This window comes from Entelurus aequoreus, linkage group LG18 (assembly GCF_033978785.1).
Source record: "Entelurus aequoreus isolate RoL-2023_Sb linkage group LG18, RoL_Eaeq_v1.1, whole genome shotgun sequence".
In the NCBI taxonomy this organism is placed as follows: domain Eukaryota; kingdom Metazoa; phylum Chordata; class Actinopteri; order Syngnathiformes; family Syngnathidae; genus Entelurus; species Entelurus aequoreus.
This window is the reverse complement of record NC_084748.1, coordinates 19,280,903-19,293,395: the sequence shown is the minus strand read 5'-3', so window position 1 is coordinate 19,293,395 and position 12,493 is coordinate 19,280,903. Positions and strand designations below refer to the sequence as shown.

The 12,493-nt window shown below is 39.8% G+C and overlaps 1 protein-coding gene across 1 annotated transcript in view; it reads right to left on the bottom strand.

Moving 5' to 3' along the window:
- Nucleotides 1-6,897, bottom strand: part of ppp1r12c (protein phosphatase 1, regulatory subunit 12C) — a 40,023-nt gene extending 33,126 nt beyond the window's left edge. The window contains exons 1-3 of the mRNA XM_062026724.1: nt 6,506-6,897; nt 3,064-3,238; nt 2,832-2,962 (exon numbers count right to left, since the gene is read on the bottom strand). Coding sequence (XP_061882708.1) covers nt 2,832-2,962; nt 3,064-3,238; nt 6,506-6,714 — 515 coding nt within the window. The 5' untranslated portion in view covers nt 6,715-6,897. The remainder of the gene's footprint in view (nt 1-2,831; nt 2,963-3,063; nt 3,239-6,505) is intronic.
- Nucleotides 6,898-12,493: the final 5,596 nt, after the last annotated feature.

Below are 12,493 nucleotides of genomic sequence, written 5' to 3'. Positions count from 1 at the left end.
CAGACAGGTTCTATTTAAGTGATTTTTTTGATTGACCAGGTCTAGGGGTAATCATGTTTGGGTGTGCTCAGTAAAATTTAACTCAGTTGTCCAAAAAAGGCAATTAGCCAAAGTTAATACATGATTAAACAAGGGCGGCAATTACTTTTTCACATAGGGCCAAGTAGGTTTGGATAGCTTTTTTCCCCTCATTACATTAAATCATCATAAAAAAATGCATTTTGTGTTTACTTTGATCATCTTTTTCTAACATAAATGTGTCTGATGGTCTCAAACATTTAAGTGGGCAATGAAAATTAAGAATTTGAGAACGGGGAAAAATACTTTTTACAGCACTGTACCTTGTCTTAGTACAGTAATTTTCTTAAAGGCAGGGATGCTGTAAGGAATTCTGGGCCCCGTGACTTCAACCAAAATCTGCCAGTCAAGTGCCATTGAAATTGTCCCAACTCTCCAAGAGGGACACGATATTTTCTATACAGTGCTAGACCACAACAAAAGTATTTCAAGGATACCTAGTGTTTTCCATGTATTAATCTATTTCTAACACACCACAATTAGATTAGTCACCGCATGTTCGCTCTTGCTCATAAACACATGATGATGGAACTGTGAATTGTCGCTTGTTCGTACAGTAGACTTCATATACACTATGTTAGACATAGAATAAGACGCAGCAGGCAGGTTCAGTATTATCAACTCACAGCATATTTACCAGTCCGTCTAAAATGTTGCGATCTTGCCAACTGACGCAAACCTAACAAACAACCACAAATTATACGTGGCCTTGCAACTTTGTCCAAACCTGCAACTTTCCTGCAATTATTGTCTAATTTTTGTCATTTTCATCAATGGAATTTATTCCTGGACAGTGCTAAAACGTACACGTATACTGTCTAATTGAAACTTATGTTTATATGTTTCTTGTGTAGGTAAAGCAGGAACAGCAACGTATAACAATATCTAAACTTTTGATTGCTCCAACGTCACAACTCTCATCCTCAGTTGGAGCTCAGGCCCTTTTCAGATTCTCGTCTACAGCATCAAGTCTTCTAGATAATGTATACAGTATGTAAACATTTAGTAATACACCCATATCATTACTTCATGGACAACATGGCTCAGTTGGTCCAGCGGCCGTGCCAGCAACTTGAGGGTTCAAGGTTCGATTCCAGTTTCTGCCATCCTAGTCAGAGCCATTGTCTCCTTGGGCAAGACACTTCACCCACCTTGCTCCCAATGCCACTCACACTGGTGTATGAATGTTTGGTGGTGGTCGCAGGGGTCATAGGCACAAATTAACAGCCACGCTTCTGTCAGTATAGCCCAGAGCAGCTCTGTCTACAAATGTGTGTGGGACTACCAGTGGTACTTTACTTAACTAAAATGTAGCTTACGCCTATTACATTCCCCCATTAATGTATGAAAGTGGAGTGAATGAATGATGATGGGTTCTCAGTTTTCAGTTAAGCGCTTTGATTGTCTAGAAAAGTGCTGTATACATCTAATTCATTATTATTAATCCATTACTTCCATATTTTAACTGACACGGATGTGGACATGTTACAATAATCTCTTACTTACAAACAAAGCTTAAATCATTGCTAAATCTTAAAAAAACACAAGCTTGTGACATTTTAATTGGAAACAAATGCCTTTAAACCATTTTAGGCTGCAACAATCACAAAAAAGCCAGAAAAATCCTGGAGGAAGGGTTTAGGGAGTACCGGTACTCAGATCACTGTGGAGTGTCTTTTTCAAGAAAGCAACTATCAATAAGCCTCACAACTTTTACCTAGTCTCACTGGACACTTTTGGTGACTAACATGAAAGCACTTGGCAGCTGTCTTGCTCGTTACATAAAGACAAAAAAACCCCACAGAAGACACTTATTTTGTATTTCTAGATGTACAGTACAGGCCAAACGTTTGGACACACCTTCTCATTTCAATGAGTTTTCTTTATTTTCATGACTATTTACATTGTAGATTGTCACTGAAGGCATCAAAACTATGACACCTGTGAAGTGAAAACCATTTCAGGGACTACCTCTTGAAACTCATTGAGAGAATGCCAAGAGTGTGCAAAGAAGTAATCAGAGCAAAGGGAGGCTACTTTGAAGAAACTAGAATATAAAACATGTTTTCAGTTATTTCACCTTTTTTGTTAGGTACATAACTCTACATGTGTTCATTCATAGTTTTCAGTGACAATCTACAATGTTAAGTCATGAAAATAAAGAAAACGCATTGAATGAGAAGGTGTGTCCAAACTTTTGGCCTGTACTCTATGTTTTGTCGTTCATGCTGACTTTTTGTCTCTCATACGGGGTCCACAAAAATACTTGCACATAGCCCCCGCCATAAATAGATTGCAGTCCTATGGGAAACACTGACCTTGTGTATAGAATAGGTCTATACATATCTGTTTTATTAAACAAAGCCTTATTTAATATTTCTTGTTTACATGTTATTTCTGTGTCTACTTGTTACGTATTTCTTTTGATTTGGCACACTAACTGGGAGTTTTTCTATTATTTATAAAATGTGTTTAAGAACGAGTTACCCACCCCCCCAAAGCTGCAAACTTACAGGAAACACTTATGTGAGCACGGCCAGAATAGAACTGTCTGCTTTTTAAGTGTTTTAAGTGGCTGTGGCTGACCCAGCATGTTCATTCTTCAGCTAACATGTTGTCGGGCCAAACACGACAACAACATTGGCATTGTTCAACTCAGAAATAGCCTGGCACCCAAAGGACACTGGCGTCACTTCAGTGGCAAAGATGCTGTGTTATACAATAGTTTTACTGTGCTGAATTGTTCCACATACTCTGCGATGTCCCGGTAGCCGCAGGAGGCAGCAACATGCAGTGGTGTCCACCCCTCGCTGTCAACTTGGTTCACGTTGGCACCGTACTCCAAAAGGAAGGACACCATCTCCATGCTCCCATCTATGCAGGCCTTTGTGGGGGAAACAAATTCAAGGCAAACAAATACAGGGTAAAATTAAGCTCTGATTTAATCTAACAGTAAAGCAAACATAGGCAGTGAATCAGCCTCACTTGATGCAATGCAGTTATTCCGTCTGCATTAGAGCAGTTAATAATTTCCAGCGCATCCTCCTCGTTCCTGCTTGTCATGTCTTTGGCCTCCTTCAGCATCACTCGGGCCTCCTCCGTATCACCACTCGCACATGCAGCCAGGAACTCCGCAGCCCTGTCGAACCTCACCCTTTTCCTAAGTAAGAGAATATTTTTTGTGGATTAGATAGAATAAGTCAACTCACAACATTTTAGGCTTTTGACAATATTACTTATAAAACTTAAAACATTGTCTGCGATCTTGAGCAAAAATCACAGAGAGGAAGTATCTTTGAATATTTTTTGTGCATTTACTTGGATGGTAGTCTCATAGCTCAAGCTAGTTTTGATAATTCAAGCTAGTTTTACCTACCGTGGTCTCATCGTACAAGAAACTAGCTTTAACTATGAGACAACTGCGGGAAAATGTAGCTTGAACTATTAGACTGCTGTAGGTAGAACTAGCTTGAACTATTAAAACTAGCTTGAACTATGAGACTACTGTAGGAAAAACTATATTCAACAGTTAAAACAAGTTTTCACTATGACATTACAGTCGATAAAACTAGCTTGTACAATGAGACTATTGTTGGTAAAACTAGCTTGAACTATGACACTATTGTAGGTACAGCTTTAACTATTAAAAAGTAGTCTCATAGTCCAAGCTATTTTTACCAGCACTAAATACATATTAATCCGAAGGGGAAGTCTCTGAAGCGTTTCATGTATTCCATCATTTACCAATTATGATTTATTGGCTGATTTGAAAATTAAGACAATTTACACGTACTATCATAAGGTGTATATCTGGGACATCAAATCATAGTCATACCATTAGGTACACCTCTACAGGTTAATGATAAAAGCTATCAAGAAAGTCCCTGTGCACTTTTCGAATAGTCTTCATCAATCTACTTTAGATTTGAATCTCATTATGGTTTTAACAACTGAAATACGTGTATGACTTGTCCATTCCAAGAGGCGGTTAATACACAGATAAGTGTGATGGGGATTTGCTGAAAAATTGCCAAATGTGCCTGTTCAGCAACACAAAGCAGTTTGTGGGCTTATTTATAGACTTGAGGAAATACTACCAAATGCTGCAGAAGGCCAGCAAAGCTATCAGAGAAGAAATTGCAACTCAGATGTGCCTCCTGTATTTTATATTGACATGTTTGTTAATAAAATACAATGTCTAGTCAACAAAATCCCACTGGGTTAGCTGACGACCTGAAGATGCTGAATGATGGATGGATTTTGTCATACCAGCAGTTTGCAGAAGCTTGCGGAGAAGACGTCAAAGCAAATCCATGCTAAAAGTAATCAGACAAAATATTAGAGTGTGTGACCATTTTCCTGGACAGGTAGAATATCAGGGCACAGTGACTCTACAAACACTGTAAGTTTTAAATAGATAAAATCAATATTGGGTGTAAAAGTGACCTGAGTCATACTGGCAGTTGAAACACCTCTTAGTGCACTTGTACACCCCTGCAAGTTACACAAATCCATCCGTTTTCTACCGATTGTCCCTTTTGGGGTCACAGGGGGTGCTGGAGCCTATCTCAGTTGCATTCGGGCGGGAATCGGGGTACATCCTGGACAAGTGGCCACCTGATCGCAGGGCCAACACAGACAACAGTCACATTAACCAACTAGAGCCAATTTAGTGTTGCCGATCAACCTATCCCCAGGTGCATGTCTTTGGAGGTGGGAGGATGCCGGAGTACCCGGAGGAAACCCACGCAGTCACAGGGAGAACATGCAAACTCCACACAGAAAGACCCCGAGCCCGGGGATCGAACCCAGAACCTTCGTATTGTATGGCACATGCACTAAACTCTGTTCCATCGTGCTGCCCTACAGTTACACAAATATACAGTAAAGAATACCTTTCTATCAAAATAAGGAGAAGCAAAACTGGGAATTATTATGATTCTAGATGAAATACAATCATGATTATTTTGAGTAAATGGATGAAACACTTCAGAGCCTCAAAGCGTATTTAAGGGGAATAATTGTTTTTTTCTTTTTGAATGCACATCCTCACCATTAAAATTGCACTTTTAACATGGTGCATTAATTAAAATGTAACAACTGCGCCACTCGCCGCCACACAGATCATGCCACCCACTCACGACCGCTCTCATGTGTGTTCTATTGTAGTGGCCGTGCAGAAACTATGTTCACGTATTTAAATTTACAGGCACTCCATGCGATCTGGATGTTATCAATTTTTTGGGGGATCAATATGGACCACCACATATAGAGATTTTGCGCTACCTGTTAAAAAGCGTTCTTTTTAATGCACGTTTATGCAAAGATCTTTTACTGGCAGTGTCACTTCCACTTTTGAACATTATGCTGAGTTTTTAAGAGATATTTTTAAGCATTAATGGCTACCCCCAAGTATGTGATGTTTTGTTGATGTGGATATGATATCATTATAGTCGGAATGACAAGTGTTTTTTTTTAGCATCGGACTGCTTAATGAATTAGCTTTCATGGCTAACTTGCATACACTGGTTTAAAACTACAATTTAATTGAGTGTTACTGTTTAAACTGTGTGTAATATTAGTGGCCAAAAATATTAAATGTGTTAAATAAAACCCTCTGCCTTTTTTTAATGAACCCTTAGGCCTACTACGCTACTGTATTTTAATGTTGGTCATAATGGTGTTTTCTGAAGTGGTACAAAAAGTTTGCGAACCCCACTGCTCTCTAATATCGAGTTTATGTGCATATTTGATGACAAAATAATATGATGTTGTATTTGAATGTACTGTGTATTCAGATACATTAACATACTATTTTGTGTCCAATATTATGTGTCCTTAGCCAATTATACGATCGTGTCATCTTGGACAAGGGCAGAACCTGCCACCGTGATCAAAATGAGCTTCAATGCGTGGTCTAGCTTCCACAACTGTGATGTCAAAACGTTTTCCATTGTGGGCACTTATATACATTTTGTGAATTAAAGATACACATACACGCTAAGCTATATAAACAAACATCTTAGCCTGTGTTATTGATGACAGAGAAAACTATTGTAGAATATAATATTATATCCATCCATCCATTTTCTACCGCTTGTCCCTTTCGGGGTCGTTGGAGCCTATCTCAGCTGCATTCGGGCGGAAGGCGGGGTATTATATCCATCCATTTTCTACCACTTGTCCCTTTTGGGGTCGCGGGGGGTGCTGGAGACTATCTCAGCTGCATTCGGGCGGAAGGCGGGGTATATTATTGTTAATTTATTGATACAATTTTCGGAATATGTCGTGGGTATATACAAACGAGCTTTGGGGCTAAAATGGCCCCAAGCCACACTTTGGACACCAGTGTCCGATAGTATTTAGTCCACCCACACAAGTCCCGTTTGGACTAAGCTAGCAAGTAGCTAGCCGCCTGGTTCCTCACCGTCTCTTAAGAAGTGGACTGCTTTCATCTTCTCTAAAACGAGGTTGCTCCCTCGGCGGGTCTTGGTTTTCGGCCTCCCGCTCCTTGGTTCCTCTTTCCTCGGCATCGCCTCGCCATCTCCGCCTGGGCGAGGCCGACGCTTTGTCGGTGCAGGAACCGGCCCAGCGCTTCAGCTGCTCCCGCCGCTTGGTCCTCGCCGAGTCGCCCATGAATTTATCCAAGTAGGACTATGTTATTTAACATAAAACATACCGAGACAAGGACTGACACACCCTCCATGTGTATACTTTCACTTCCTGGTCCCTCTGACTGCGGAGGGCGCTTCTGCTCGTGCACGCGGCGTTGACGAGCGCGCTTCGCTTTAGTGACGTCACAAGGGTTGTTAAAAAGCTGGCAGAGACAGGAAATGCTAAAATAGCTTCAGGCCAACACCAACACTCTTCCGGCTTTTGTGTCGTTGACTTTTGTTTGTGTTCATAGAATACAATACATAACCTGGAAGGGAATCTTACCCGATTGCCCATTTGGTTTATTGATCCAATTATATTTGATTTAAAAAAACATCCATCCGTCCATGCCATGACTTATTATTCTGTTGTAAGATTGATTGATTGATTGGTTGAAACTTTTATTAGTAGATTGCACAGTACAGTACATTTTCCGTACAATTGACCACTAAATGGTAACACCCGAATACGTATTTCAACTTGTTTAAGTCGGGGTCCACGTAAAGCAATTCATGGTACAAATATATACTATCAGCATAATACAGTCATCACACAAGTTAATCATCAGAGTATATACATTGAATTATTTACATTATTTACAATCCGGGGGGTGGGATGTGGAGGGGGGGGGGGGGTTAGGTTTGGTTGATATCAGCACTTCAGTCATCAACAATTGCATCATCAGAGAAATGGACATTGAAACAGTGTAGATCTGACTTGGTAGGATATGTACAGCGAGCAGTGAACATAGTGAGCTCAGAAAGCATAAGAACAAGTATATACATTTGATTATTTACATTTGATTATTTACAATCCGGGGAGGTGGGATGTGGAGGGGGGAGGGTGTTAGTCAAGGGTTGAAGTTGCCTGGAGGTGTTCTTTTAGAGCGTTAAAAAAACACCAAGAATTAAGGGCAATCTTAAAAAAATAGTATTAAGACAATATAGTGGTATACGTTTCCCTGAAATTATTTGGTATGGGATTGATATAGAAATATGCAGTATCGGCTTAGGTTAATTGTTGAAGTTAATTGTGTAAATTCTGTCATCTCATGGATGATGAATTGATTAACGTGGACCCAGACTTAAACAAGTTTAAAAATGTATTCGGGTGTTACCATTTAGTGGTCAATTGTACAGAATATGTACTGTACTGTGCAATCTACTAATAAAAGTCTCAATCAATCAATCAATGAGCACATGTCAACACATTACTGTGCCTTGTTGGCAAAGAACAGGGGTGTCCAAAGTGCGGACAGTAAGCCATTTTCTGCCTGCAGTTACCGGTAGTTTATTTCGGCATTCAACATTTTCTTAAAATTAGATGAATTCATTATTAATGACTCATATTCAATAAAACAATAACGACCATTGCTTTGTCACCTACAACACAAAAGCTAAGATAAAAAGTATATTTTCAAATAGCTTAGACTTAGACTTAGACAAACTTTAATGATCCACAAGGGAAATTGTTCCACACAGTAGCTCAGTTATAAAGGATGGAAAGGATAAGGACGGAAAGGATAATGCATAGGATAATGCAAGGATAAGGCATATAAAGTTAAAGTTTAAGTTAAAGTACCAATGATTGTCACACACACACTAGGTGTGGCGAAATTATTCTCTGCATTTGACCCATCACCCTTGATCACCCCCTGGGAGGTGAGGGGAGCAGTGGGCAGCAGCGGTGGCCGTGCCCGGGAATCATTTTTGGTGATTTAACCCCCAATTCCAACCCTTGATGCTTAGTGCTAAGCAGGGAGGTAATGGGTCCCATTTTTGTAGTCTTTGGTATGACTCAGCCGGGGTTTGAACTCACAACCTGCCGATCACAGGGCGGACACAAGGGCACAAAAAGAGGGTGAAAACAAAAGTTATAAAATAGACTAAAAATGTACCATAGTCGTAATATAAAATATAACATATATGTAATATTCACATATTATATATGCAGTATATAATATATACTGATATATTATATTATTATATTATATCATTTTATAATATATACAATATATAACAAATCACAATTACTATGTGCAATATTACAGTATATGTAACAGCTGCAACAAAAAAAAAGGGCAGTATAAAATAAAGAGTAGATCCAGCAGAAAATATACATTATAAACAAAGACAGGTAGCTAACATAGACGCGGTCAGGTAAAAGACAAATATCATCTATTCACAGCGATTCTCAAACTGTGGTATGTGGGCTCCATCTAGTGGTACGCCAAATAATCCCTTAATTTAATATTCAAACAGTGTTCAAACTGTGTACACATGTTACAGTGGCCAAAAGTAATACATCTACTTGTTAAATAAAACATTTGCCTTGTTTGTAATGAATATTTAGGCCTACTATGCTACTGTATTTTAATGTTGGTCATTATGATGTTACTTGGAGAGCCAAGTGTTATCTGAGGTGGTATTTGGTGAAAACAGTTTGAGAACCACTGGCTTAGCATAACTGATGTACATTGAATTATTCTTAGCATGTGACGATCTGTCACATTCACGTCTTGTTATGTTTCCTTAAATTGTGTTTATTTCCTGTGAGCGCTCTTATTCTAGTTCAACTTCCTGCATGTCTCCCTGAGCGCTCGTTTCCCTCACCTGTCCCTGATCGGCAGCCTGGCACACCTGGTTGCAGTTGCCAATCAGGCTGCTATTTATGCCTGCCTCGCCCTTTCGTCAGGGCTCAAGGATTGTAAAGGTTACTGACTTTTAGCGGCATGCTGCGTGCATGACTGCTCCTCATATGTTAAGTACAATTAAAGACTTGTCTTACCTGCACATTTTCCTGCATCTTGAGGTCACAACTACCGCAGCCATGCGAGTCCCTGACATAGCATCTTTAATGTACAAAATGTATCAAATAAGTAACCCCCCACATTTTTTTATTGTTCAGTATGCGACCCTCAGTGGAAAACATTTAAACACCCCTGGCATATAGATGAACAAAATACCTAATGTTTGTAGTATATACAATGTTATTAATAGCAAATTATTTTAAATGGTATTCATGGCAAATACATATAGATCCATGAATTTTCTATACCGCTTATCCTCTCTAGATTGCGGGTAAGCTGGAGCCTATCCTGTCTGTCTTCCGGCAAGAGGGGTGCACACCCGAGATTGGTTGCCAGCCAATTGCAGGGCATATACAGACAAAAAAAACATTAACACCAACATTTATACCTATGGATAATTTTAGGGTCTCCAATTAACCTAACGTATATTTTTGCATGTAGAAGGAAGCCGAAGTGCTCAGAGAAAACAGAAAATAAACAAAAACAACAAACATAACAACAAAAACGTATTCTTCTTTGTCGTTCACTCGACGGGAACTCTGAAGGCTTTAACAAAGGCTGCTGTACAGTGGAAGCATTCCGGGGCCCAAAGAGTTTGTCCCTCATCGGTGTCTCAGCAGGTCAAGTTCTGCTCAGAGGTTTTGGTATACAGTTCTGACGGAGATGTTCCACCGTCATTGGGGCAGTAGCAAATGGGCACATTGCAGAGTCTCCCATGTGGAATTTTTTAAACGTGGTGTCTGAGCCTGGAGTGTCCAGCTGTTAGTCCAAAGATGGTTACCTGATCCAGTCTGGAGAGGAGGCAGAGAGCATCCTGCTGGTTGTAGTTTGGATGCTCCTGCAGCCATAGCTTCTTCGTAGGTAATGAGTTGATCTTCTTGAGGCTGTTTTCGACCCGCATTTGCTATCAGATCAGTTTCTTTATCCACTGAAAGATGGTGGGATCAATGGCTGCTTGCAGACTGGCCAGGGCAGACAAAAGAGAAATGAATTCTTTGTTTTAAGGATTTTGCACAGACTTTGATACAGACAGAGCATCAGAGAATATTACAATTTTGGAGCGTGTTGCTTCTTTGTTCTCCAATACTATTCTGACTGCTGTTTTGACTCTGCTTTGTAATTAGTACAGAGTTTTCCAGTCGGGATAGTATGTTTGATGTTTCATCTTTCAGTGTCAGAAAAATTCCACAACCCTCCATTTTAGTTGCCTCTTAAGCTGATTTGTCTGTGTAGACATGAGACCACTGCTCATAGGGATACAGCTGTTCCATATGGTCAAGGGTTAGTGCTCTTTTGACTAGCTCTGACTGTGTTCCCTTGTTGAGGATGTCCAGAATAGAATCCCTGACTTCTGGTAACTTGTTTCTTTCCCATGCTGGAACTGAACCGTGTGTTGGTATTGTTTTGTTCTCTTGGTGTTTTAATTCTGAATATTTTCTTTCTAGTCTTCTTGCTTCTTGGGGCGATGTGGCTCAGATGGTAGAGCACATGACCAGAAACTTGAGGGTTTCTGTGTTCAAATCCAGCTTCTGCCATCACAGCCACTGCCGTTGTGTCCATGGGAAAGACACTCTACCCACCTGGCTCCCAGTGCCACCCACACTGGTGTAAATGTAGCTTCAATGTGGATAATGGGTTTGTCAATGTAAAGTCACTGGAGAAAAAAGTGCTATTTGATATAAGTCACTTTACATTGTGAATGAAGCTGGTTCGTTTAAAGCCTATATCTTGACTTGAAGGCACAGACATTTTTTGTTCAATTGATGATTTTAATTTTGATGTTTGGGTGAGGATTTTGGCTTCTTGACTTCCCTCAAAACTCTGCAAACCAGTGATAGTGTCCATGGCTTGAATAGTTGTTGATTTGATAGCACCTGAGATGATCCTATATATGCTTGGTTTTGCACTTTGCCTAATCTGTGAGAAATGGTCTTGGCTGTTGTACCCCAAGCTGCTGTTCCGTATTTAAGGTACAACTTATTCTGTATGTTGAGCCCTGCTCCCCATGCCGTTCCAGATAGTTTCTTCATCAGCCTCATAGTCGAGCTCTGCTGTAAATTAATCATTCTGGTATTTCCAAATCATGCACAAAAATATATCATTTAAACTTTTTGAGATGCGTTTTATGTTCAATGATATAACTTACAATTTGGCATCCTAGTAAAAAAGTAGTAAAGCTGGGATGTCAAACTAATTTTAGCACAGGGGCCACATGGAAAAAAATCTACTCCTAGTGGGCCGGAATGGTAAAATCATGGCATGACAACTTCAAAGTAATGACAATTCCAGGTTGTTTTCTTTGTTTTATTTTGGCCAAAAATAGAACAAGCCCATTCTGAAAACGTACACATCACAAATGATCCTCTGGACAAAACACTTCAAGTTTTTTGAACATTTTTAGGAAATTGGTGCAGTATCAAAAACACAATGAATTTAGACTTTGTCTCGGTGCATCTACAAAGCCAGGATTAAGTCACAGTCTTTCTGTGATTAAAACAAAAAACACAACATGTAATCTCTTCGAGGTATCAAATACCTCCTTTGTCATGTCCATGTTTCAATCCAGTGCTCACTCAACACGTAAGAAACGGAGGTAAAAACCATTCAAAAGGGTTAAGTTCACTTTTGGGGGAGTAAGTGTGCCAAATAAGCAGAAGACATAAAACGGCAGGTTTTAAGTTTCATGTGGGTCGAGGAGGAGGAGCCACAGTCACCCTTTACTGTGTACCTCTTGCTTGGCCTCAGTATAAACCGTTTGCTTGCCTAACAGAATTGCTATTGTGGCATCCAGTGGACACATTTAGAACAGCAGCTCATTTTAATTCTTGTCAAACTCATACGGCTCAGGGCCGTACATTTGACACCACCTGTAGTAAAGGGTTTTACAATTTTTTAAATTTTTTATTATTCAACAGCACTGCATACAGGTCAACAGATGCATGCTAGGCCATG